The following is a 27,988-nucleotide window of genomic DNA, read 5'->3' as shown; positions in this document are numbered from 1 at the left end:
AATATATGTAATGAAACCTAAGATTACCTGGGGTACCAATGTAAGAAATAACACGTAAAAAAACAAAATTCTGCATAGTTTCCTAGGAATGCGAAGCGAGGCGGCCATCTCTGCCGGCGCCGGAAGTACAAGATGAGTTTAGGTACGTGGCAACTTCTAAATAAATTAGTCAGCAGTCTTGAAGAATGTTGCCAACTTATTCTACAGTTATAATTAGGGATACATGATATATCGGCAAACATTTGGGGCGGTTACAGCGTTGGACTAGTAACCGAAAGGTTGCAAGATCGAATCCCCGAGCTGACAAGGTAAAAATCTGTCGTTCTGCCCCTGAATAAGGCGGTTAACCCACTGTTCCTAGGCCAGCATTGAAAATAAGAATTTGTTCTTAACTGACTTGCCTAGTTAAATAAAGGTTAAAAAATATATAGGAATCGTCCGATATTAGCTAAAAATGCCAACAAAGGTATCGGCCGATATCTAGTTTAACGCCCGATGTGCAAAATGTGCAAAACCGATGTCAAAGCTGACATGCATACCTATATAACGAAGGTACATGATGTAATGACTCCACGTAAAATGTTGCGCTATACATGCAAACAGCTTTCCTAAACTAGCCCACAATGTCTGCTGATTGAGTAGTCAACAAGTCAAGCAGTCATTTGAAAGTAAATGTAGACCGATTTTAATTAGGGCCGATTTCAAGTTTTCATAACCATCGATAATCAGCATTTTTGGACACTGATTATGGCCGATTACATTGCACTCCACGAGGAGACTGCGTGGCAGGCTGACTACCTGTTATGCGAGTGCAGCAAGGAGCCAAGGTAAGTTGCTAGCTAGCATTAAACTTATAAAAAACAATCAATCATAATCACTAGTTATAACTACACATGGTTGATGATATTACTAGTTTATCTAGCTTGTCCTGCGTTGCATATGATCAATGCGGTGCCTGTTAATTTATCATCGAATCACAGCCTACTTCGCCAAACGGATGATGATTTTTTTATTTTTTATTTATTTAACCTTTATTTAACCAGGTAGGCAAATTGAGAACACGTTCTCATTTACAATTGCGACCTGGCCAAGATAAAGCAAAGCAGTTCGACACATACAACAACACATAGTTACACATGGAGTAAAAACAAACATATAGTCAATAATACAGTGAAAAAAAAAAAAAAAAAAAAAAAGTCTATATACAATGTGAGCAAGTGAGGTGAGATAAGGGAGGTGAAGGCAAACAGATATATGTATAAATAAATAAAAATATAAAAAGGCCATGGAGGCGAAGTGAGTACAACACAGCAAGTAAAATAAAAACTAAAAAAACACTGGAATGGTTGGTTTGCATTGGAAGAAAGTGCAAAGTAGAGACAGAAATAATGGGGTGCAAAGGAGCAAAATAAATTAATAAATAAATACAGTAGGTAAAGAGGTAGTTGTTTGGGCTAAATTGTAGATGGGTTATGTACAGGTGCAGTAATCTATGAGCTGCTCTGACAGCTGGTGCTTAAAGCTAGTGAGGGAGATAGGTGTTTCCAGTTTCAGAGATTTTTGTAGTTCGTTCCAGTCATTGGCAGCAGAGAACTGGAAGGAGAGGCGTCCAAAGGAAGAATTGGTTTTGGGGGTGACTAGAGAGATATACCTGCTGGAGCGCGTGCTACGGGTAGGTGCTGCTATGGTGACCAGCGAGCTGAGATAAGGGGGGACTTTACCTAGCAGGGTCTTGTAGATGACCTGGAACCAGTGGGTTTGGCGACGAGTATGAAGCGAGGGCCAGCCAACGAGAGTGTACAGGTCGCAGTGGTGGGTAGTATATGGGGCTTTGGTGACAAAACGGATGGCACTGTGATAGACTGCATCCAATTTATTGAGTAGGGTTTTGGAGGCTATTTTGTAAATGACATCACCGAAGTCGAGGATTGGTAGGATGGTCAGTTTTACAAGGGTATGTTTGGCAGCATGAGTAAAGGATGCTTTGTTGCGGAATAGGAAGCCAATTCTAGATTTGACTTTGGATTGGAGATGTTTGATGTGGGTCTGGAAGGAGAGTTTACAGTCTAACCAGACACCTAGGTATTTGTAGTTGTCCACATATTCTAAGTCAGAGCCGTCCAAAGTAGTGATGTTGGACAGGCGGGCAGGAGCAGGCAGCGATCGGTTGAAGAGCATGCATTTGGTTTTACTTGTATTTAAGAGCAGTTGGAGGCCACGGAAGGAGAGTTGTATGGCATTGAAGCTCGCCTGGAGGGTTGTTAACACAGTGTCAAAAGAAGGGCCAGAAGTATACAGAATGGTGTCGTCTGCGTAGAGGTGGATCAGAGAATCACCAGCAGCAAGAGCGACATCATTGATGTAAACATTTAACAAGCGCATTCGTGAAAAAAGCACTGCCGTTGCACCAATGTGTACCTAACCATAAACATCAATGCCTTTCTTAAAACAAACCGTAATTAATTTGCCAGAATAGTACATAATTATGCCATAACATTGAAGGTTGTGCAATGTAACAGCAATATTTAGACAGGGATGCCACCCGTTAGATAAAATACGTAACGGTTACGTATTTCACTGAGAGAATAAACGTTTTGTTTCCTAAATGATAGTTGCCGGATTTGACCATACTAATGACCTAAGGCTCGTATTTCTGTGTTATTATATTTATATTATTATATTATTATAATATTATATTATATATTTTTATATTATAAAAATAAAGGGAACACTTAAACACCACAATGTAACTCCAAGTCAATCACACTTCTGTGAAATCAAACTGTCCACTTAGGAAGCAACACTGATTGACAATAAATTTCACATGCTGTTGTGCAAATGGAATAGACAAAAGGTGGAAATTATAGGCAATTAGCAAGACACCCCCAATAAAGGAGTGGTTCTGCAGGTGGTGACCACAGACCACTTCTCAATCAATCAATTTTATTTTATATAGCCCTTCGTACATCAGCTAATATCTCGAAGTGCTGTACAGAAACCCAGCCTAAAACCCCAAACAGCTAGTAATGCAGGTGTAGAAGCACGGTGGCTAGGAAAAACTCCCTAGAAAGGCCAAAACCTAGGAAGAAACCTAGAGAGGAACCAGGCTATGAGGGGTGGCCAGTCCTCTCCTGACTGTGCCGGGTGGAGATTATAACAGAACTATGCCAAGATGTTCAAAAATGTTCATAAGTGACAAGCATGGTCAAATAATAATCATGAATAATTTTCAGTTGGCTTTTCATAGCTGATCATTAAGAGTTGAAAAACAACAGGTCTGGGACAGGTGGCGGTTCCATAACCGCAGGCAGAACAGCTGAAACTGGAATAGCAGCAAGGCCAGGCGGACTGGGGACAGCAAGGAGTCACCACGGGCGGCAGTCCCGACGCATGGTCCTAGGGCCCAGGTCCTCCGAGAGAAAGAAAGAGAGAAGGAGAAAATTAGAGAGAGCCAAGATTTTCAAAACTTCTCAGTTCCTATGCTTCCTGGCTGATGTTTTGGTCACTTTTGAATGCTGGCGGTGCTTTCACTCTAGTGGTAGCATGAGATGGAGTTACAACCCACACAAGTGGCTCAGGTAGTGCAGCTCATCCAGGATGGCACATCAATGCGAGCTGTGGCAAGAAGGTTTGCTGTGTCTGTCAGCGTAGTGTCCAGAGCATGGAGGCGGGGGGGGCTGCAGCAGCATTTGTGGGAGACGACATGTTTACTGTTGCTTTGTTTTTAACTATCACCATAGATTTTTTTTTACACTATTCCCTGATGTTTACATGGCAGCCTAGAGCTGCTAGTTGCCAGCTCATTCTACAGCTGTCACTCTCAGTAGATTCTCAGTTTGATTCTTTTTTAGAATAAATCAGGCTCACTTGACTGTGATGTCACTGCACTCTCCTTTTATAGGAACATTTGCTTTCTTTGGTCATTTCCATTTTGCAATGCTTTGTGCCTTTGTGTACCAGTACAGTACGAGTGAGGAACAGCCTAAACTTTTTTCACAGATTTAATTTGTATTTATTCCGCCCATAATCCATTACTTTGATCTTTCCTTGTCCCTCATGAAACAAAGCGTGGTTATTCCAGACAAAATGCTGACAAAGGTGATTTTAGAATGCCTGTGTCGGGAAGGCGGTCTGTTAGCATCAAAATACATTATAATGATAGGGCTGTTGCTTTATGTTTGCAAGGTCATCCTTTTGGCATTGCATATTCGGCAGAAAATAGATTTTCCATCCTTTAAATGTGGAGTAGTAGTCTGTAGTCTGCAGTGTTGCTTTATTGTGGGTGGTGTGTTCTTATTTCAGTACTCCTCCTTGAGTCATTTTTGAAAACTTACACTGATGTTTCAGTAGATAGGTGGCTCAACAATGGCCGGCACTGTCTAAAAACAGGGCAGTGTGTGCTGTAGGCAAATGCATGATGGCGTAGTGTGTTACTAATGGTTTTCTTTGAGACTGTGGTCCCAGCTCTCTTCAGGTCATTGACCAGGTCCTGCCGTGTAGTTCTGGGCTGATCCCTCACCTTCCTCATGATCATTGATGCCCCACGAGGTGAGATCTTGCATGGAGCCCCAGACCGAGGGTGATTGACCGTCATCTTGAACTTCTTCCATTTTCTAATAATTGCGCCAACAGTTGTTGCCTTCTCACCAAGCTGCTTGCCTATTGTCCTGTAGCCCATCCCAGCCTTGTGCAGGTCTACAATTTTATCCCTGATGTCCTTACACAGCTCTCTGGTCTTGGCCATTGTGGAGAGGTTGGAGTCTGTTTGATTGAGTGTGTGGACAGATGTCTTTTATACAGGTAACGAGTTCAAACAGGTGCAGTTAATACAGGTAATGAGTGGAGAACAGGAGGGCTTCTTAAAGAAAAACTAACAGGTCTGTGAGAGCTGGAATTCTTACTGGTTGGTAGGTGATCAAATACTTATGTCATGCAATAAAATGCAAATGAATTACTTAAAAAATGTGATTTTCTGGATTTTTGTTTTAGATTCCGTCTCTCACAGTTGAAGTGTACCTATGATAAAAATTACAGACCTCTACATGCTTTGTAAGTAGGAAAACCTGCAAAATCAGCAGTGTATCAAATACTTGTTCTCCCCACTGTATATCGGGATATGAGATTTTGGCCATATCGCCCAGCCCTAATCTCAAATTTTTTATTTTATTTATTTTTTATTTTACCAGGTAAGTTGACTGAGAACACGTTCTCATTTGCAGCAACGACCTGGGGAATAGTTACAGGGGAGAGGAGGGGGATGAATGAGCCAATTGTAAACTGGGGATTATTAGGTGACCATGATGGTTTGAGGGCCAGATTGGGAATTTAGCCAGGACACCGGGGTTAACACCCCTACTCTTACGATAAGTGCCATGGGATCTTTAACGACCTCAGAGAGTCAGGACACCCGTTTAACGTCCCATCCGAAAGACGGCACCCTACACAGGTCAGTGTCCCCAATCACTGACCTGGGGCATTGGGATATTTTTTATTTTTTTTTAGACCAGAGGAAAGAGTGCCTCCTACTGGCCCTCCAACACCACTTCCAGCAGCATCTGGTCTCCCATCCAGGGACTGACCAGGACCAACCCTGCTTAGCTTCAGAAGCAAGCCAGCAGTGGTATGCAGGGTGGTATGCTGCTGAGTATATATAATATAAATATAAAATATATATATTGATTTGGTTACTACACGATTCCATATGTGTTATTTTATAGTTTTGATGTCTTCACTATTATTCTACAATGTAGAAAATAGTAAAAAATAAAGAAAAACCCTTGAATCAGTAGCTGTGTCCAAACTTTTGAGTGGTGCTACATACACACACACACGTGTATCGAGCTCTGAGACAGGATTGTGTCAAGGCACAGATCTGGGGAAGGGTGCCAAAAAATGTATGCAGCATTGAAGGTCCCCAAGAACACAGTGGCCTCCATCATTCTTAAATGGAAGAAGTTTGGAACCACCAAGACTCGGGGAGGTGACCCAAGAACCTGATGGTCATTCTGACAGAGCTCTAGAGTTCCTCTGTGGAGATGGGAGAACCTTCCAGAAGGACAACCATCTCTGCAGTACTCCACCAATCAGGCCTTTATGGTATTGTGGCCAGACGGAAGCCACTCCTCAATAAACAGCAAATGACAGCTCTGCTTGTAGTTTTCCAAAAGGCACCCAAAGGCCTCTGACCATGAGAAACAAGATTCTCTGGTCTGATGAAACCAAGATTGAACTCTTTGGCCTGAATGCCAAGCATCACGTCAGGAGGAAACCTGGCACCATCCCTAAGGTGAAGCATGGTGGTTGCAGCATCATGCTGTGGGGATGTTTTTCAGCGACTGGGAGATTAGTCAGGATAGAGGCAAAGTTGAATGGAGCAAAGTATAGAGATCCTTGATGAAAACCTGCGCCAAAGTGCTCAGGACCTCCGACTGGGGTGAAGGTTCACCTTCCAACAGGACAACGACCCTTATCACACAGCCAAGACAACGCAGGAGTGGCTTCGGGACAAGTCTCCGAATGTCCTTGTGTGGCCCAGCAAGAGCCTGGACTTGAACCCAATCGTACATCTCTGGGGAGACCTGGAAATAGCGTTGCAGCAACGCTCGCCATACAACCTGACCATGCTTGAGAGTATCTGCAGAGAAGAATGGGAGAAAATCCCCAAATACAGGTTTGCCAAGCTTGTAGCGTCATACCCAAGAAGACTCGAGGCTGTAATCACTGCCAAAGGTGCTTCAACAAAGTACTGAGTGAAGGGTCTGAATACTTATGTCAATGTCATATTTCCATTTTTCATTTTTTAATAAATTAGCAAACATTTCTAAAAACCTGTTTTTGCTTTGTTCGTTATGGTGTATTGTGTCTAGATTGAGTGGGGGGAAAAACTATTTAATACATTTTAGAATAAGGCTGTAACCTGACTGTGGAAAAAGTCAAAGGGTCTGAACTTTCCGATGGCAGTGTGTGTGGAGTAAACTAATGGACAACAACACTTATGCTTCTACTTCTGCTTATACATACTATATACATTTTGCAGACACTGAATATTTTACATTAGTTATCTTTTTTAATTTGTTTTTAGTCCCACCCTTCAGCTACCCTCAACCCCTCCCATCTATCTCTAAAAACCTTCCAGTTTTGATTTCTAATTGCCATATATTTTTTCAACTGTGCTGTAATGTTTCACTTTCTATTCTCATAGATTCTACAGATTGTAAATTAAAGATGAACATTTTTATTAAGAGTATTATTGATCAATTGACCTATGGCTTTTCAAGTCACCCAGGAGTGCTATTTGGAGAGATCCAGGTAAATGTTGCAATTCTTCAGCCATTCCTGTACCTGCGACCAAAACAAAGCTACATATGGGCAGTATCAAAACAAGTGATCTAATGATTCTCTAAATAGCAAAATGTGCAGAGCTGGGCAGAGTTTTTGTCAGTTCATAAACCATGTGCCATGGAATCGGCACATCAAATCTCCTGCCAACTATTTTGCAACCTGTATGGTGCAGCTGTACTTTTTTTGGTTCTTAAATTCAACTGGTATACTTTATTTTTCACAGTTTTCTTTAACCAATTTGTGTCTTTAATGTAGGGCTGACAGACAAGTTCCTTCTTTCACTTGCCTCATTCTACCCTCCATCTTGTCTCTCTCCCCACAGCGTTCAGCCTCCACCAGCCTATGCCCATCCCACCACAGCCAGCTACAATGTCCAGCCGGCCCCTGCCGGGGCCCATGCAGTGACTGCCTCCTATGCCTCTGCCCCTGCACAACCAGCCAGGCCCGTTGCCTCTGCCTACCCGGTGGCCTACCAGACCCACCCTGCCCCCCCAGACTATGGCTACCGGCAGCCGGACCCCACGCCCCAACCCACCACCACCCCACAGACATACCAGCTACCGATATACACTGAAACGGTAAGTCACAATTCCATTCCTTATCATCCCATTGCATGCTGTTGTCGTGTTTTAGCTATTGCAGTGGTCGATCACGATCGACTGGTCGAGCGTCAAGGAATTCCTAGTCGATCACCAAAAATGTCTGTAGAAAAGCCAACGATAAAGGCTTGTGCTCCTTTTTCTGTGTGTGTTGCGCTATTAGCAGTAGGTTGCTACGTGTCGCTATCCCTGCGTTTTGATAATTATTATTAGCAGCAGCTCGTTGTCTATATTTTAATATCGAGGAATATTTAACTTTCTCCGGTCATAGGAACAACATGAATTTATGCATGAGGCAGATGCGGTTCGACACAAGTTTCGCCATCAGGTGGAGACGGTGTGCCCTCGCTCTGGCCAGTCTCACCGACTGGGGGAAAATCGCTTTTAACGGTCATCCAACTCGGAATTCCAAGTCGGAATTCGGGCCTCTTTCTAGAGCTCCGACTTTCCAATCTAAAGATCATTGACCTCCTTTTTATTCCCGAGTTCCCAGTTGTCTTGAAAGCACCATGACCATCAGATGCAGGTACCATCAGTCCAGTAAAATAAAGAAGCAAATTATTAAAATTTATGCTCCGCTGTGCGTAACAAGTGCTACACCAAGTGATCTATTTTGTATATCAAAGCTCGACTTTTGAAGTATAATGTGGTCTAATAAGGAGCAATATTGGAAGACCATGCATATAGCCAATATGATGTGATAATGTATTAGGCCTACTGCACAAACCTCATTCCTACAGAACAGCTTTTATTATGTTAATGTTAGTTAAGTCATGTTTTAAAAATCTGTGCGGTAGATCTCGGCTTGCTTGACTCAGCTCAGTGGTCACCAACCTTTTCTATTGTGTATAAAAAAAAAATATATATTTTTTTATTTTACCAGGTAAGTTGACTGAGAACACGTTCTCATTTGCGGCAACGACCTGGGGAATAGTTACAGGGGAGAGGAGGGGGATGAATGAGCCAATTGTAAACTGGGGATTATTAGGTGACCATGATGGTTTGAGGGTCAGATTGGGAATTTAGCCAGGACACCGGGGTTAACACCCCTACTCTTACGATAAGTGCCATGGGATCTTTAATGACCTCAGAGAGTCAGGACACCCGTTTAACGTCCCATTCGAAAGACGGCACCCTACACAGGGCAGTGTCCCCAATCACTGCCCTGGGGCATTGGGATATTTTTTAGACCAGAGGAAAGAGTGCCTCCTACTGGCCCTCCAACACCACTTCCAGCAGCATCTGGTCTCCCATCCAGGGACTGACCAGGACCAACCCTGCTTAGCTTCAGAAGCAAGCCAGCAGTGGTAGGCAGGGTGGTATGCAAGTACATGGGGAGAATTTTAGATTGTTAAAGTCGCAATCTATTTTGCATACTATTTACACTTTTCTGCCATCCATGTTCATGCTGTAAAACAACCTTTCAGGATAACTACAGTTACGGACGCCTGCCTCCAGCCACTAGTTATGAGACTAAGCAGTACTACCAGACGAGTATAGCTCCAGCCCAGCGGACACCAACAGAAGCTTACTACCAGACAGGTGAGTCATTGCCAACCTTCTTCCCACGCATAATCGCACACAAACAGTCATAACACTCTAATACAAAAGCCACTAATTCATTTGAAATGTTCTCTCATCTGACAGTACATTGTTTTTACTGTGTTATACACTATTCGTTTAAACACCTACACTGTGCAAAATAACTTGGCTGCTGGTGTACTACAAAAGCCAGTGTATTGAGTATCGTTGAATTGGAGCCAAGCCTGTTAAACAACACTCTGTGATGGTTTCCTTCCCTGTAGGCGTGAAGAGTGGCTACAGTCCAGTCAGCACAGTATACAGCCAGCCACCACCACCACAGAGGCATGTCACAACTTTAAAGCCTCTGGCCCCTGCCAGCTCAGTGTCCACCAGCTACAACATCTACCCAGTGTCCACCAGTGTACAGCAGCCCCCCATCTCGTCTTACACCCCCTGCTCGTCCTTCAGCTCCACAGCTGGCACATACTCTGGTAAGAACAAGAGCTTATCCCCACACAGCCAAGAATCAACCTTTGTGAAATATACACTGCTCAAAAAAATAAAGGGAACACTAAAATAACACATCCTAGATCTGAATGAATGAAACATTCTTATTAAATACTTTTTTCTTTACATAGTTGAATGTGCTGACAACAAAATCACACAAAAATGATCAATGGAAATCAAATTTATCAACCCATGGAGGTCTGGATTTGGAGTCACACAAAATTAAAGTGGAAAACCACACTACAGGCTGATCCAACTTTGATGTAATGTCCTTAAAACAAGTCAAAATGAGGCTCAGTAGTGTGTGTGGCCTCCACGTGCCTGTATGACCTCCCTACAACGCCTGGGCATGCTCCTGATGAGGTGGCGGATGGTCTCCTGAGGGATCTCCTCCCAGACCTGGACTAAAGCATCCGCCAACTCCTGGACAGTCTGTTGGTGGATGGAGCGAGACATGTTGTCCCAGATGTGCTCAATTGGATTCAGGTCTGGGGAACGGGCGGGCCAGTCGATAGCATCAATGCCTTCCTCTTGCAGGAACTGCTTTGACACACTCCAGCCACATGAGGTCTAGCATTGTCTTGCATTAGGAGGAACCCAGGGCCAACCGCACCAGCATATGGTCTCACAAGGGGTCTGAGGATCTCATCTCGGTACCTAATGGCAGTCAGGCTACCTCTGGCGAGCACATGGAGGGCTGTGCGGCCCCCCCAAAGAAATGCCACCCCACACCATGACTGACCCACCGCCAAACCGGTCATGCTGGAGGATGTTGCAGGCAGCAGAACGTTCTCCACGGCGTCTCCAGACTCTGTCACGTGCTCAGTGTGAACCTGCTTTCATCTGTGAAGAGCACAGGGCGCCAGTGGCGAATTTGCCAATCTTGGTGTTCTCAGGCAAATGCCAAACGTCCTGCACGGTGTTGGGCTGTAAGCACAACCCCCACCTGTGGACGTCGGGCCCTCATACCACCCTCATGGAGTCTGTTTCTGACCGTTTGAGCAGACACATGCACAATTGTGGCCTGCTGGAGGTCATTTTGCAGGGCTCTGGCAGTGCTCCTCGTGCTCCTCCTTGCACAAAGGCGGAGATAGCGGTCCTGCTGCTGTGTTGTTGCCCTCCTACGGCCTCCTCCACATCTCCTGATGTACTGGCCTGTCTCCTGGTAGCGCCTCCATGCTCTGGACACTACGCTGACAGACACAGCAAACCTTCTTGCCACAGCTTGCATTGATGTGCCATCCTGGATGAGCTGCACTACCTGAGCCACTTGTGTGGGTTGTAGACTCCGTCTCATGCTACCACTAGAGTGAAAGCACCGCCAGCATTCAAAAGTTACCAAAACATCAGCCAGGAAGCATAGGAACTGAGAAGTGGTCTGTGGTCACCACCTGCAGAACCACTCCTTTATTGGGGGTGTCTTGCTAATTGCCTATAATTTCCACCTTTTGTCTATTCCATTTGCACAACAGCATGTGAAATTTATTGTCAATCAGTGTTGCTTCCTAAGTGGACAGTTTGATTTCACAGAAGTGTGATTGACTTGGAGTTACATTGTGTTGTTTAAGTGTTCCCTTTATTTTTTTGAGCAGTGTATATATTTGTCACAGCGTATGTTTTTACAGTGTGACCCCCCCCCCCCCCCCCCCCCCCTCACCTTCTGCCCCGTCTCAACTCTCCATTTGTTTACCCCTCAGGCGTCAGCTACTCTACCTATGATTCAAGTGGTTACACTTCAACCCCCTCGTACTACCAGCCTGCCCAGCTTCCTCCTCCTCAGCCCCAGCCGCCCCCCCAGCAGTCCCATCCGCCTCCCAAGCAGCTCACCAGCTCCTCCTGGAGCAACGCGGGCAGCAACATGGTGACCGCTCCCACGGTCAACGCCTACAAGAAGCCCATGTTCCACCAGAACAAGCTTCAGAAGCCGAAAGGGCCGCCCAAGCAACCCCAGCTGCACTACTGCGACATCTGCAAGATCAGCTGTGCTGGACCGCAGGTAGCGGTGCTTTGTGGATGATGCATTATGAGGGACAGGTTATTTGTTGGCAATGTACATAAGCACTTTAGAGTCAAATGAATATACAGTATTTTAACATACAACAGTTAAACATGCAAAGTGCCTAAGAGGAGACATACTGTAGCAACACAGGATGTACAGTTTTTGTTGTTGTTGTGGTAGAAGGTTTGCTTTTGTAGATAAGTTGAATTAACTGTTGTTGAATTGTTTTCTCTGCAGACGTATCGAGAGCACCTCGAGGGCCAGAAGCACAAGAAGAAGGATGCAGCTCTGAAGTCTGGCAGCGCGGGGGGGAGCAACGGGCCCCGGGGGATTCAGACTCAGCTACGCTGTGAACTATGTGACATTGCCTGCACTGGCGTAGACGCGTACGCTGCCCATATCCGAGGGGCCAAGCACCAGAAGGTCAGCACAGCTGCACTGACAGGAGAAGTAACATCAGGCAACTAGCTAGCCAATTGATGCACCGTTTAGCTAGCTAATTTGTCTAGATCAGGTCTGTGACAGTCACACGTTGGTATGTCTTTTAGTATAACACTTTTTAATCAGGTATTTATGCGACATCCATTTTGTTGTTACTTTTTATTTTATTTAGCCAGTATAGCCCACTCCGTAACAGTTGCCAATGTTTTTCAGGGAGTCCACCTCACAATGTATTATGATGTTTTATTTAGGGCCGGGGACGATACTAGTATCACGATACTCGTTAGTATCGTGGTAAGGAAACAAAACACAAAGCAGATTTAACTTCTTTAGGAGAACAGCCCTAATGTTGGAAACAAACATCATGTTGTCACCCAGATTTCTTTTCCAAGCTATAGCACAATATTTTACATACAGCAGGTTTTTAAAGGACCAAAGAGTTTGGTCTCCTTCGTGTTTTCGTTTTTGCCATGGAAAAAATATTGCGATACTGGTATCGTCCATGCCTTAGTTTTATTTCTCTCCCTCTTAACGCTGTGTAGGTGGTGAAGCTCCACACCAAACTAGGCAAACCTATACCTTCAACTGAGCCTGTTTTAGTGAACAATGCTCCAATTATCTCAACGTCGACAGCTGGGAAGACAACCCCTATCATTGTTACGGCAACTGACCCGGTAGCGCCACCCAAACTAGTGGTCGTAAACGCCACCAAGGCCCCAGCACCTGTGAAGAAGCCAGTCGCACCCAAAATAACCCTCCTTGGTAAGTCTTCCAAGGAATCAGTGTTTATTAGTTGGAATTATGATATCTGTGCTGACAGAATAAACCAATAGTGTTTAATTTAAGCATTAATTTTAGACTCAAACTACAATGCAAAAATGCTCCATACTTATATTTGGCCTTTCTCTTGACAGCCAACAAGCCGGCCACCCCTCCAGTAGCCAAGGAGAATGAGGCCAAGCAGTCAGCAACAGTGTCAAAGAGTGAGACCACGAGTGACGATGAGGACGGGGACGGAGTGAGGAGGCAGGGCAACGTCCAGCCTGTAGGACATGACTATGTGGAGGAGGTAGGAGTTAATTTATTTCTTATTTATTTCATTGATTCACTAACCATGTTGTTAAAGATACTAAGGTATGTTGTAATGCAAGTTTACATTTTTTTCCTCAGGTGCGTAATGATGATGGGAAGGTAATTCGCTTCCACTGTAAACTCTGTGAATGCAGTTTCAATGACCCCAATGCTAAAGACATGCACCTGAAGGGACGCAGGCACCGGCTGCAGTACAAGGTAAGAAAATGCATCGTATATAGTACTATCTTTTCGCAAGATGTTTCTAGAGCTAGCAGCTACGTACTACAATGCACTTATTGTACTGCCAAAATTAATTGACTGTAACTTAGGCATTGAACCCTGTGACCTGTTGTACGAGCAATAATGTCAAGTTACTGCAAAACTAGCGCCACTAGATGGCAGAATTTATTTAGGCAGGATGTAGACATTGCTTGATGTCCTGTAGCCCCCTTGTAATTTGGTCATCTGTTGAATTAGGTATACCTTGACACATCATATAATTATTTATTTGGATGATGGCTATAGGCCTACCTCTCAGTTGGAGAGCCTGCTACTCACTCACTGGGTGTGTGGTATGTATGTATGTGTGTGTGTATGTATGTATGACAGCTCTTGACATTGTTTACTATCCCTTCCATCCCCTTCTGTAGAAGAAGGTGAACCCAGAGCTGCCGGTGGAGATCAAGCCCAGTAATCGGGCCAGGAAGCTGCAAGAGGGCAAACTGAGGAAACAGAAGCAGAAGGCTGTGCTGAAGAGACAGCGGGATGACGAGCAGCGCTGGCACTTGGAGATGAGGTCAGAGCCAGACGGCAGCTGGCACACAGAGATGAGGTCAGAGCCCTTGCTTAGGCACAGATCTAGGATCAAGCTTACCCTCCCCAAATCCTAGACTCATCCATTTGGGGTTAAGGTTTGAGCTGTGCTTAGTCATTCTTCCTATGTTTCTTGCTGATGATGTCAGAGGAAGGCAGACAGGGGAACCCTGCTTGTGGGTGCTGGGTAAATTCTCCATGCAGTTTTGCAGCCCACGCTGTCACACTGTGGTTCAACCAAAAGGGGAATCCCCTGCCTTCTTCAGTAATAGAGATGTTTATCTTATTATGCCTGTTTCCCTTTTCAGTACCTTTTCTCCTAATATATTAATAGAATGCCTGCAACATCTAACGTGATGAGAACTCAATGTATTTATAAAGCACTTTTTACGTCAGCAGATGTCAAAGTGCTGTACAGAAACTCAGCCTAAAACCCCAAACAGCAAGCAATGCATATGTAGAAGCACGGTGGCTAGGAAAAACTCCTTAGAAAGGCAGGAACCTAGAGAGGAACCAGGCTCTGAGGGGTGGTTGTTCCGGGTGGAGATTATAAGAGTATATGGTCATTAAGGCCAGATTGTTCTTCAAGATGTTCAAACGTTCATAGATGACTAGCAGGGTCAAATAATAATCAGTGGTTGTAGAGAGTGCAACAGGTCAGTACCTCCGGAGTAAATGTCAGTTGGCTTTTCATAGCCGAGAATTCAGAGATCGAGACAGCAGGTGCGATAGTCAAAACCTCAGGTCAGGGACAAGGTAGCACGTCCGGTGAACAGGTCAGGGTTCCATAGCCGCAGGCAGAACAGTTGAAACTGGAGCAGCAGCACGGCCAGGTGGACTGGGGACAGCCAGGAGTCATCAGGCAGGTAGTTCTGAGGCATGGTCCTAGGGCTACGGTCCTCTGGAGGGAGAGAGAGAATTAGAGGGAGCATACTTAAATTCACACAGGACACCAGATAAGACAGGACAATTACACCAGATGTACCAGACTGACCCTAGCCCTCCGGTACATAGACTATTGCGGCTGGAGATACTGGAGGCTGAGACGGGGGGTTGAAGGACACTGTGGCCCCGTCCGACGATACCCCCAGACAGGGCCAACCAGGCAGGATATAACCCCACCCACTTTGCCAAAGCAGAGCCCCCACACCACTAGAGGGATATCAACAAACCACAAACTTACTACCCTGAGACAAGGCTGAGTATAGCCCACGAAGATCTCCTCCAACGCACGAGCCTGAGAGGGCACAAAACCGGACAGGAAGATTACGTCAGTGACTCAACCCCCTCAAGTGACACACCTAGGGACGGCATGGAAGAGCACTAGTAAGCCAGTGACTTCGCTGCCGTAATATGGTTAGAGGCAGTGCCTTGCCGTTCACCTTCGCACCCCTGGGCCAGACTACACTCAATCATCAAATTGTATTTGTCACATGCGCCGAATACAACAGGTGTATGCACTTCACCTTACCGTGAAGTGCTTACTTACGAGCCCTTAACCAACAATGCAGTTCAATAAATAGAGTTAAGAAAATATTTACTAAATAAACTTCTTTTTTTTTTTATATCCAAAAGTAACACAAGACAATTCCATAACAATAACTAGGCTATATACAGGGGCTATTGGTACCGAGTCAATGTGAACGGGCCGATCCGTAAGAGGCTTTCACACTAACTCAACTTTATTTAGTGCTTTATTTTTTTTCATATTTTTTTTCAACTTTATTAACCAGGTAGGCCAGTTGAGAACTTGTTCTCATCTACAACTGCGACCTGGCCAAGATAAAGCAAATCAGTGCGACACAGAGTTACACATGGGATAAACAAACGTACAGTGTGTGCAAATGTAGTAAGATTAGGGAGGTAAGGCAATAAATTGGCCATAGTGGCAAAATAATTACAATTTAGCAATTAAACACTGGAGTGATAGATGCGCAGAAGATGAATGTGCAAGTAGAGATACTGGGGTGCAAAGGAGCAAAAAATAAATAACAATATGGGGATGAGGTAGTTGGGTGGGCTATTTACAGATGGGCTGTGTACAGGTACAATGATCAGTAAGCTGCTCTGACAGCTGATGCTTAAAGTTAGTGAGGGAGATATGTGTCTCCAGCTTCAGTGATTTTTGCAAATCGTTTCAGTCATTGGCAGCAGAGAACTGGAAGAAAAGGCGGCCAGAGGAGGAGCTGGCTTTGGGGATGACCAGTGAAATATACCTACTGGAGCGCGCGCTACGTGTGGGTGCTGCTATGGTGACCAGTGAGCTGAGATAAGGCAGGGCTTTACCTAGCAAAGACTTATAGATGGCCTGGAGCCAGTGGGTTTGGCGACGAATATGAAGCGAGGGCCAGCCAATGAGAGCGTACAGGTCGCAGTGGTAGGTAGTATTTGGAGCTTTGGTGACAAAACGGATGGCGCTGTGATAGACTACATCCAATTTGCTGAGGAGAGTGTTGGAGGCTATTTTGTGAGTTAAAGATCGGTAGGATAGTCAGTTTTACGAGGGTATGTTTGGCAGCATGAGTGAAGGATTCTTTGTTTCGAAATAGGAAGCCGATTCTAGATTTAATTTTGGATTGGAGATGCTTAATGTGAGTCTGGAAAGAGAGTTTACAGTCTAACCAGACACCTAGGTAGTTGTCCATATGTTCTAAGTCAGAACCGTCCAGAGTAGTGATGCTAGACGGGCGGGCGGGTACGAGCAGCAATCGGTTGAAGAGCAGGCATTTAGTTTTACTTGCATTAAAGAGCAGTTGGAGGCCACGGAAGGAGTGTTGTATGGCATTGAAGATCGTCTGGAGGTTTGTTAACACAGTATCCAAAGAAGGGCCAGAAGTATACAGAATGGTGTCGTCTGCGTAGAGGTGTATCAGAGAATCACCAGCAGCAGAGAAGAGAGTCGGCCCGAGAAGAGAGTTGGCCCGATATACAGAGAAGAGAGTCGGCCCGAGAATCGAACCCTGTGGCACCCCCATAGACTGCTAGAGGTCCGGACAACAGGCTCTCCGATTTGACACACTGAACTCTATCTGAGAAGTAGTTGGTGAACCAGACGAGGCAGTAATTTGAGAAGCCACGGCTGTTGAGTCTGCCGATAAGAATGTGGTGATTGACAGAGTCGAAAGCCTTGGCCAGGTCGATGAAGACGGCTGCACAGTATTGTTTTTTATCGATGGCAGTTATGATATCATTTAGGACCTTGGGCGTGGCTGAGGTGCACCCATGACCAGCTCGGAAACCAGATTGCATGGCGGAGAAGGTACGGTGGGATTCGATATGGTCGGTGATCTGTTTGTTAACTTGGCTTTTGAAGACTTTAGATAGGCAGGGTAGGATAGATATAGGTCTGTAACAGTTTGGGTCTAGTGTGTCTCCCCCTTTGAAGAGGGGGATGACCGCGGCAGATTTCTAGTCTTTAGGGATCTCAGACAATACAAAAGAGAGGTTGAACATGCTAGTAATAGGGGTTGCAACAATTGCTGCAGATAATTTAAGAGGGTCCATATTGTCTAGCCCAGCTGATTTGTAGGGGTCCAGATTTTGCAGAACATCAGCTATCTGGATTTGGGTGAAGGAAAAATGGGGGAGGCTTGGGAAAGTTGCTGTGAGGGGTGCAGAACTATTGACTGGGGTAGAGGTAGCCAGGTGGAAAGCATGGCCAGCCGTAGACAAATGCTTATTGAAATTCTCTATTGTAGATTTATCGGTGGTGACAGTGTTTCCTAGCCTCAGTGCAGTGGGCAGCTGGGAGGAGGTGCTCTTATTCTCCATGGACTTTACAGTGTCCCAGAACTTTTTGGAGTTTGTGCTACAGGATGCAAATTTCTGTTTGAAAAAGCTAACCTTTGCTTTCCTAACTGCCTGTGTATATTGGTTCCGAACTTCCCTGAAAAGTTGCATATCTCGGGGGCTATTCGATGCTAATGCAGAACGCCACAGGATGTTTTTGTGCTGGTCGAGGGCAGTCAGGTCTTAATGTGAACCAAGGGCTATATCTGTTCTTAGTTCTACATTTTTTGAAAGGGGCATGCTTATTTAAGATGGTGAGGAAAGCACATTTTAAAAATAACTAGGCATCCTGTATTGACAGAATGTCAATATCCTTCCAGGATACCCGGGCCAGGTCGATTAGAAAGGCCTGCTCGCTGAAATGTTTTAGGGTGCTTTTGACAGTGATGAGGGGTGGTTGTTTGACCGCGGACCCATTCCGGACGCAGGCAATGAGGCAGTGATTGCTGAGATCTTGATTGAAAACAGCAGAGGTGTATTTGGAGGGCGAGTTAGTTAGGATGACATCTATGAGGTTGTTTATGGTTTTAGGGTTGTCCAGGTAGACGAGATTAGAGCATTGCAGTAGTCTAATCTAGAAGTGACAAAAGCGTGAATTAGCTTTTCTGCATTTTTGGACAAAAAGTTTCAGATTTTTTGCGATGTTATGAAGAAAAAGCTTTTCTTGATAATATTCTTGATATGTTCTTCAAAGCAGAGATCAGGGTCCAGAATAATGCCGAGGTCCTTCAGTTTTACTTGAGACGACTGTACAACCATCAAGATTAATTGTCAGATCCAACAGAAGATCTCTTTGTTTCATGGGACCTAGAACTAGCATCTCTGTTTTGTCCGAGTTTAAAAGTAGAACATTTGCCGCCATCCACTTCCTTATGTCTGAAACGCAGGCTTTCAAGGTAGACTATTTTGGGGCTTCACCATGTTTCATTGAAATGTACAGCTGTGTGTCATCTGCATAGCAGTTAAAGATGACATCATCAAGAGAGGTAGTGTGTGTGTACAGTTGAAGTCGGAAGTTTACATACACTTAGGTTGGAGTCATTAAAACTCGTTTTTCAACCACTCCACAAATTTCTTGTTACCAAACTATAGTTTTGGCAAATCACTTAGGACCTCTACTTTGTGCATGACACAAGTAATTTTTCCAACAATTGTTTACAGACAGATTATTTAATTTATAATTCACTCTATCACAATTCCAGTGGATCAGTAGTTTACAAACACTAAGTTGACTGTGCCTTTAAACAGCTTGGAATATTCAAGAAAATGTCATGGCTTTAAAAGGTTATGATAGGCTAATTGACATAATTTGAGCCAATTGGAGGTGTACCTGTGTTTGTATTTCAAGGCCTACCTTCAAACTCAGTGCCTCTTTGCTTGACATGCTTGACATAAATAATTCTGACATTTCACATTCTTAAAATAAAGTGGTGATCCTAACTGACCTAAGACAGGCAATTTCTACTAGGATTAAATGTCAGGAATTGTGACAAACTAAATGTATTTGGCTAAGGTGTATGTAAACTCCGACTTCAGCTGTGTGTGTATATACAGTGCAATAAAATGCAAATTAATTACTTAAAAATCATACAATGTGATTTTCTGGATTTTTGTTTTAGATTCCGTCTCTCACAGTTGAAGTGTACCTATGATAAAAATTACAGACCTCTACATGCTTTGTAAGTAGGAAAACCTGCAAAATCGGCAGTGTATCAAATACTTGTTCTCCCCACTGTATATAATATTTGTGTGGTCCTAAAACGTAACCTTGAGGAATACCGAAACTAACAATTGATTTGTCAGAAGACAAGCCATCCATGGAGACAAACTGATATATTTTCGACAGATAAGATCTAACCAGGCAAGAATTTGTCCTTGTAGACCAATTAGGGTTTCCAATCTCTCCAAAATAATTTAGTGAACGATGTTGTCAAAAGCAGCACTAAGGTCTAGGAGCATGAGGACCGATGCAGAGCCTTGGTCTGACACCATTAAATGGTAATTTACCACCTTCACGAGTGTAGTCTCAGTACTATGATGGGGTCTGAAACATGACTGAAGCCTTTCCTATACATTATTTGTAGAAAAAACTCCAGGAAACCAGCAACTCACTGCCGTCCTACAGATTTTTCTACAAATTTTGAGAGGAATGGGAGATTTGACATAGGCAGATTTGTATTTTTAATAGTTATTTTAGTATTTTTTTTAAAATATTTAAAAAATCAGGTCAAGGTTCGGCTTTTCCAATAGGGGCTTTATTACTGCCACTTTTATTGAATTCGGTACACATTCGGAGGATAGGGAGCCATTTATTATGTTCAACATAGGCTGGCCAAGCACCGGAAGTAGCTCTTTCATTAGTTTCGTTGGAATAGGGTCCACTATGCAGCTTGAGGGTTTAGAGGCCATAACTATTTTTGTGAATGTGTCCAATAGATAAAGGATTTAAAAACTTGAGTCTCTCCATTGATTCTAGGTCCTGACAGTTCTGTGCAGACTCAGGACAACTGAGATTTGAGGGAATACGCAGATTGAAAAAGGAGTCTTTAATTTGCTTTCTGTTGATCAAGAAGTTCTCTTGATTTCCCCCTGCATAATCTTGCAAACTGCTTTCCAACTGTCTCAAAGACGTTTCCTTATCTCCTGATCAGCATTTTCACCTGACAGAGACGGGTATCTCAGCAGAAAAATCTACCCAGTCAGAATATTTAATAATCCTGTTCTGTATGTGTGTCCTCTGCCAGCCGCTATGAGGAGGGCATGTACTGGAGGAGGAGGGAGGAGGAGCAGCAGTTGTACTGGGGGGAGCAGAGGCACATGATGGCCCCCCCTCCGCTCATGAGCCGGCCCGGCATGCCAGTTCCCCCCCTACTGGTGAGAATCAATGATTCAATCTGTCATTGCTCGATTTACATGAACTTGATCACTAGAGTAAAAAACTGGTGTTTTAGCTTTTCCGTTTGTTTCCAGAAGTGGCTAGTTTTAAGAGGGCACCTGGTTTTATTGAGCTCTTCTCCCCTTAGCAACCTATGCGTCGGCCGGACTCCCCAGACGACCGCCACATCATGGCCAAACACTCCACCATCTACCCTGTGGAGGAGGAGCTGCAGGCGGTGCAGAGGATCGTCTCCCACACTGAGAGAGCCCTCAAACTGGTATCTGTCTCCCTGCTGGAGAAAGAGCCTCCGTCGGCTGCTCCAGAGGCTGCTCCAGAGGCTGCTCCAGAGGCTGATGCTGGAGAGAAAGGGTAAGAGCTGTATGGGTCTGTACTTGTGCAGTACATCATTCACACAATGTTCTATACAACACATTTATACTTGAATGTTCTGTAACGCTGACCCCTCGTTGTGTGGGCCATGGGCATGTAGCCTGATCTGTAGCTTTTTCTTTACTCATCCCTGCTGGTCCTCTGATCCCTGGTGTATAGACCGGACAACCAGGCGGCCCGTATGCTGAAGGGGGTGATGAGGGTGGGCATCCTGGCCAAGGGCCTGCTGCTCCATGGGGATAGGAACGTGGAGCTCATTCTGCTGGCTGCCAAGAAGCCCACCCTCTCTCTGCTGAAGGACATCGCTGAGCAGCTGCCCAAAGAAATGGCGGTAAGACCACAGTCAGCTTTCCTTTAGTGGAACCACTATCTTTTGGGATCCACTGTTTATGAGATGGTGGGATTTTCTACATGCAGTTGGACTTCACACCAGAAATATTAATCACATCAACCCTTATAAGCAGCCCCCCCCCCAATCATATTTGTTAGGCAAAGTGTCACAACAGAGGAAATCTGATCATTTTAAATACGAACCACAACTCTTGACTTCATGTCGTGAGGTTGTCATCAGGGCTAAAGTGAAAGAAATCGGCACCAACACTGGAGGAGGAACTAATTGGAAGATCACACTGTATCATTAATTATTAAAGGAGAGTGGATACAGATGGACATCAAGGCTATTCAAGACGAAACAGTTAAGGAGAGGACCTATACCAAACAGATTTGGCTTAAAGTACTTGTTTTCATTCAAATACTTTGGCTGCGCTTGATTGAGCTATGAGCTTGTCTGGCACAATGGAAACAATGAAATAGTAAAAAAATAAAAATACAAGTGCAAATTCTGCACGTCTGGCACTCCAAGCAGGTTCAATTAAATGTTCAAAGCATTTGAAGAAAACAAATACTTGTTGAGCCCAGGTGTAGATTAAACTTGTGGTGTGAGTGTTGCATTTCCTTCCTCCCTCCTGAAGTTCTGCTACAATAAGTGTTTCATTAGTAGTGCATTTGACTGATCTTTAGTGCCACTGCCTGGTTATGACACCTGAACCCTACAGAGAGAGTGGGGCTATAGTTAAAATGTACTCCCCTAAGGTTACATAAAGCCATTGCTTAAAAACAACATTTCTGGCCATGTATTGACAATTACTGTCTAATTTTTAAAAAGTAATTCTGCATTTGTCCACAACTGCACAAGGTTATCTAAATTGGCCTTTTTAAAAGCTAAATGCAGCTATTGAGAAATTATTTGAGTATCTGGGGCCAAACACATTAATCCAGTGCCCTATCAAACTAATCCCCCCTGCCCCCCAGTCCATAAAGATAACCCCCTCCTCTGTAGTGAGTAATCCAGTGTCCTTTTAACCGGCAGCCATTTTCTGAAGATCAGTATGAAGTGAAGGCTCACCCTGAGGAAGCCAACATCGTGATTTTTTCGAGCAAGGAGCCAAAAATGCAGGTCACCATCTCTCTAACCTCGCCACTGATGAGGGAGGACCCTGCCCCTGACAAGGAGGAAAAGGCAGGAGACAAAGCGGCTGAGAAAGGTTAGAGAAGCCAAGCTTTCAGTCCAATAAATGCACTGTGTCTTCCAAACCTCAAGCTGAACAAAAAAAACTAAAATGGGACTTTTTAACCAAGCACATAATGACTATTTCATCCAAATGTGGTAGATATCGTAGAATAATACTTTTGTTTCTCCCATCCCGGACACCGATGATATGAAGTGAATTGACTCACCATTTTGTTTCTGTCTCTTGTCTTAATTTATCCATTATTTGTAGTTCCAGTAGTCCAGTTGTTTTTCACTTTCCTTTGTCTAATATGGAAATCTAAAGCCGGGCTCTCCGACCTTTCTATGCCATTAGGGTTTTTGTGTATGTTTCTCTGAACATGCCCAGATAGGCCCTATGAAACCATGACAACAATGGAAGTACTGAGCAATGTGAAGATGATGCCCAGGGTTAAGGGTGCATTTAACACTTTTCTGAAATTAAATAATGACATTATTTTGTTACCATTGATTGCCATGTCTATTTCTGTCATGTAATTGGTCAATAGTTGCTAAGGGATTTTACATTTACATTTAAGTCATTTAGCAGACGCTCTTATCCAGAGCGACTTACAAATTGGATTTCACAAGGTCCCATGGCCTTCCGACACTAGCATCTCTCATGCCTGCAAACTGAAACGGCATTATCAAAGTATTGATTGACAAGGTGTTGGAGTGTAATTCTACCCCACACAATAGTCTCTATTAATGTTGGGACAAGATTTATGAATAGATTAAGCTGCAATGCAGTGCAGCACACTCTTAGAACCATTGTGAGATGTAAAACACTCCCTCACCTATTTGAGCTGATTTCACCTTTTTCTATTACTGTATACACTACTTGGAAAACAAATTATATTTCCCATTGCTTAAGTTGTGTTTGTGTTTGTTGATCAGTGTGTCTGCCTGTATCAGCAGGCCTAGACAACCATACAGTATGTACATGTATATCCCCCTGTACCAGAGGATCTAACGCAGGGGTGGGCAATGTTTTTTGCTGAAGGGCAACATTGGGATTACCAAATTTTGTGGAGGGCTACGCAGATTATTTTACGGACCGAATTGTTTGTCAAAAGCAATTACGGGCCTGAAAAATGGCAGTTATTTCAAATATATACTACCGTTCAAAAGTTTGGGTCACTTAGAAATGTCCTTGTTTTTTAAATAAACACTTTTTTTGTTGTCCATTTAAAATAACAGCAAATTGATCAGAAATACAGTGTAGACATTGTTAATGTTGTAAATTGTAGCTGGAAACGGCTGATAAAAAAAAAAATATATATATATGGAATATCTACATGGGCGTACAGAGGGCCATCATCAACAACCATCACTCCTGTGTTCCAATGGCACGTTGTGTTAGCTAATCCAAGTTTATAATTTTAAAAGGCTAATTGATCATTAGAAAACCCTTTTGCAATTATGTTAGCACAGCTGGAAAATGTTCTGATTTTAAAGAAGCAATACAACTGGCCTTCTTTAGACTAGTTGAGTATCTGGAGCATCAGCATTTGTGGGTTCGATTACAGGCTCAAAATGGCCAGAAACAAAGCACTTTCTTCTGAAACTCGTCAGTCTATTCTTGTTCTGAGGAATGAAGGCTATTCCATGCGAGAAAGTGCCAAGAAACTGAAGATCTGGTACAGCGCTGTGTACTACCCCCTTCGCAGAACAGCGCAAACTGGCTCTAACCAGAGTAGAAAGAGGAGTGGGAGGCCTCGGTGCACAACTGAGCAAGAGGACAAGTACATTAGTGTGTAGTTTGAGTAACAGACACCTCACAAGTCCTCAACTGGCAGCTTCATTAAATAGTACCCGCAAAACACCAGTCTCAACGTCAACAGTGAAGAGGTGACTCCGGGATGCTGGTCTTCTAGGCAGAGATGCAAAGAAAAAGCCATATCTCAGACTGGCCAATGAAAAGATTAAGATGGGCAAAAGAACACTGGGCAGAGGAACTTTGCCTAGAAGGCCAGCATCCCGGAGTCGCCTCTTCACTGTTGACGTTGAGACTGGTGTTTTGCGGGTACTATTTAATGAAGTTTTATGGTTATTTCTGATCAATTTGATGTTATTTTAATGGTCCAAAAATTTGCTTTTCTTTCAAAAACAAGTACATTTTTAAGTGACACAACTTTTGTAATTTCTACTTACTTTCTCTCTCTTTTAGTGTTTTTTTTTTGGTTCTTCTCCCAAATAATCCCCCCCCCACACTCACACACACAACATTTTTTACTCAAACCTCCCTCGGGCAGGGTTGAATAGGCTCGTTGGCCAGTTCCTGCCCACGGGCTGTAGTTTGTCCACCCCTGCGGTAATGTCTACCACTTTTGCCACAACAGTCTCTAGGAACATGGAAGTATGGAAAGCCCCATGGTACTGCTTACTGTAGCTTATCTTGTGAAATTACTAAGAAGTTACCATTTGGCATTCCATATGTCTATTCAGTTTAATATGTCTGTCTATTGATAAATAGTATGAGATGACAATGGATGCATTAAGAACATCAAGTCCCAAATCAGAATTCCTTGAGTTCCCAACTTGACTGCATTGTAGGCACATTGTCTTACCATGGAAACGATTTGTGGGAAGACAGTCTGACATAATAATTTTGTTGAATTATTCTGTTTGTCATCTTTTTTTAATCAACACACCCAATGCAATCACTTAAAACATATTGAAATATCTCTCTGTTGTTATTACCAGGCCATAAATCTTATGTGAAACAGTACTGTAGGTGGTACTGCTGGACAGTCATATGAGTGATCGATCAGTAATCAATGAGACAGTGTGTCCTTTCTCTCCTACTCTAGGGGTGCCTGAGAAAGACCCTGCTGATGTTCTGAACCAGAACAAGTGCCTGGAATACCTAGCTGCTCTGAGACACGCCAAGTGGTTCCAGGTAAAGACAATATGTACAATGGATCACTTCAAAGTAGATGGAGTCCCGGATTGTGACGATGACAGCAATGGAGTTGGCCAAACGGCACAAACTGATCTGGGACTCAGGCTAACTCCAAAGTACTCCAGGCTAGCCTCTGTGTAACACTGTACAGTAACAGGTGTGTGGCATCTACAGGCTCGTGCCAATGGTCTTCAGTCCTGTGTGATCATCATTCGAGTGTTACGGGATCTTTGCCAGCGAGTGCCAACCTGGGGCAAGATGCCATCCTGGGTGAGGATGTTCTGTCTCAGTGTTCAGCTTTTCTAAGGAATCTAGTTGATGATAATTTATGTTTTCGATTGTGTGAATTGTGTCTTACGTGGTGTGTGTGTGTGTGTGTGTGTGTCCTTTCCCCGTGTTCAGGCTATGGAGCTGCTGGTAGAGAAGGCCATCAGCAGTGCCACAGGGCCCCTCAGCCCAGGGGAAGCCATGCGTAGGGTCCTGGAATGTATCGCTACTGGCATCCTACTGCCAGGTGAGGGAGTTTTAGTATTAGTTAGGCAGGGTGGGATCACCCCACATCTATTAGTTAGGCCATGTTCACCCACATCTATTAGTTAGGCCAGGTTCACCCACATCTATTAGTTAGGCCAGGGTGGAATCACCCCCACATCACATTGATCTCGTGTGGCTCAGTTGGTAGAGCATGGCGCTTGCAATGCCAGGGTTGTGGGTTCGATACCCCCAGGGGACCAGTACGAAAATGTATGCACTACTGGAAGTTGCTCCGGATAAGAACGTCTGCTAAATTACAAATGTAAAAGAAATGTAACATCTACTGTAGCTCTGTTTTGACCCACCTGGAGCACCTTTGTTCTCTAGTGCTTTCCACTGGTCATTCAGGGTCCAAGGGGAAACTTGCGGTTTGCACTGTACAGTGTGCTTTGTCAGCAGTAAACATAGCTCTGAACATGAAGTAAGTTGTACAAAGAGGTGGTATGTAAGCAGTGAGTGGAACAATCTAAATAATGTGGCAGTAGGATGTGTGAGTGTGATAGAGATATCTCACACACACACACACACACACACACACACACACACACACACACACACACACACAGAGTACCAGTCAAAAGTTTGGACACCTACTCATTCCAGAGTTTTTCTTTATATTTACTATTTTATTTTTTATTTTTTTTATTTTTATTTTATTTTTTTATATCCCATTTTCTCCCCAATTTTTCGTGGTATCCAATCGCTAGTAATTACTACCTTGTCTCATCGCTACAACTCCCGTAGGGGCTCGGGAGAGACGAAGGTCGAAAGCCATGCGTCCTCCGAAGCACAACCCAACCAGCCGTACTGCTTCTTAACACAGCGCGCCTCCAACCCGGAAGCCAGCCGCACCAATGTGTCGGAGGAAACACCGTGTACCCGGCCCCCTTGGTTGGCGCACACTGCGCCCGGCACGCCACAGGAGTCGCTGGAGCGCGATGAGACAAGGATATCCCTACCGGCCAAACCCTCCCTACCCCGGACGACGCTATGCCAATTGTGCGTCGCCCCACGGACCTCCCGGTCGCGGCCGGCTGCGACAGAGCCTGGGCGCGAACCCAGAGACTCTGGTGGCGCAGTTAGCACTGCGATGCAGTGCCCTAGACCACTGCGCCACCCGGGAGGCTATATTTACTATTTTCTACATTGTAGAATAATAGTGAAGACATCAAAACTATGAAATAACACATATGGAATCATTTATTAACCAAAAAAGTGTTAAACAAATCTGTGTGTGTGTACTGATTTTGTGTTCCTCTTTCTTAGATGGTCCTGGGCTGCTGGACCCCTGTGAGAAACACCAAACCGATGTTCTGGGGAGCATGACCAAACAAGCCAGGGAAGACATTACTGCCAGCGCACAGGTACACTCACTACCCCACACTCACCATGTGATTGGTATAATCAACTTTAACATTTGGTGGTCTACCATCTTAGACTGGGAAACTGCTGCGTACAGAATACATTGAATATGAATTTTTGTAAAGAAATCATGGATACGGTGTGTGTGGTGTGTGTGTGTGTGTGTACACACAACCTTTAAACCCCCTATGTTTCTTTGAGACTGAAAGGATAATCTCACTGAGATCAGTTCTAAAATTGAGTTGCACCCTCTTGCGCTTTTGCCCTCAGAACAGCCTCAATT

At 44.2% G+C, this 27,988-nt stretch overlaps 1 protein-coding gene across 4 annotated transcripts in view; it reads left to right on the top strand.

The window, feature by feature from the left end:
* LOC129867301 (zinc finger RNA-binding protein-like) overlaps positions 1–27,988 on the top strand; it is a 33,727-nt gene that overhangs the window by 3,364 nt on the left and 2,375 nt on the right. Inside the window, exons 2-18 of one of the 4 annotated variants that reach the window (XM_055940611.1) lie at positions 7,664–7,919; positions 9,368–9,482; positions 9,746–9,955; positions 11,669–11,967; positions 12,208–12,393; positions 12,954–13,173; positions 13,326–13,480; positions 13,582–13,701; positions 14,136–14,281; positions 20,832–20,961; positions 21,111–21,334; positions 21,515–21,686; positions 22,725–22,899; positions 25,718–25,806; positions 25,984–26,079; positions 26,212–26,323; positions 27,610–27,707. In XM_055940611.1, coding sequence (XP_055796586.1) covers positions 7,664–7,919; positions 9,368–9,482; positions 9,746–9,955; positions 11,669–11,967; positions 12,208–12,393; positions 12,954–13,173; positions 13,326–13,480; positions 13,582–13,701; positions 14,136–14,281; positions 20,832–20,961; positions 21,111–21,334; positions 21,515–21,686; positions 22,725–22,899; positions 25,718–25,806; positions 25,984–26,079; positions 26,212–26,323; positions 27,610–27,707 — 2,803 coding nt within the window. Of the gene's footprint in view, positions 1–7,663; positions 7,920–9,367; positions 9,483–9,745; positions 9,956–11,668; positions 11,968–12,207; positions 12,394–12,953; positions 13,174–13,325; positions 13,481–13,581; positions 13,702–14,135; positions 14,318–20,831; positions 20,962–21,110; positions 21,335–21,514; positions 21,687–22,724; positions 22,900–25,693; positions 25,807–25,983; positions 26,080–26,211; positions 26,324–27,609; positions 27,708–27,988 lie in introns of all 4 variants that reach the window. The other 3 variants (XM_055940609.1, XM_055940608.1, XM_055940607.1) reach the window with 3 other exon arrangements.

The sequence above is a fragment of the Salvelinus fontinalis genome, chromosome 12 (genome assembly GCF_029448725.1).
Source record: "Salvelinus fontinalis isolate EN_2023a chromosome 12, ASM2944872v1, whole genome shotgun sequence".
NCBI lineage: Eukaryota > Metazoa > Chordata > Actinopteri > Salmoniformes > Salmonidae > Salvelinus > Salvelinus fontinalis.
This window is presented reverse-complemented; position numbering and strand designations above follow the sequence as displayed.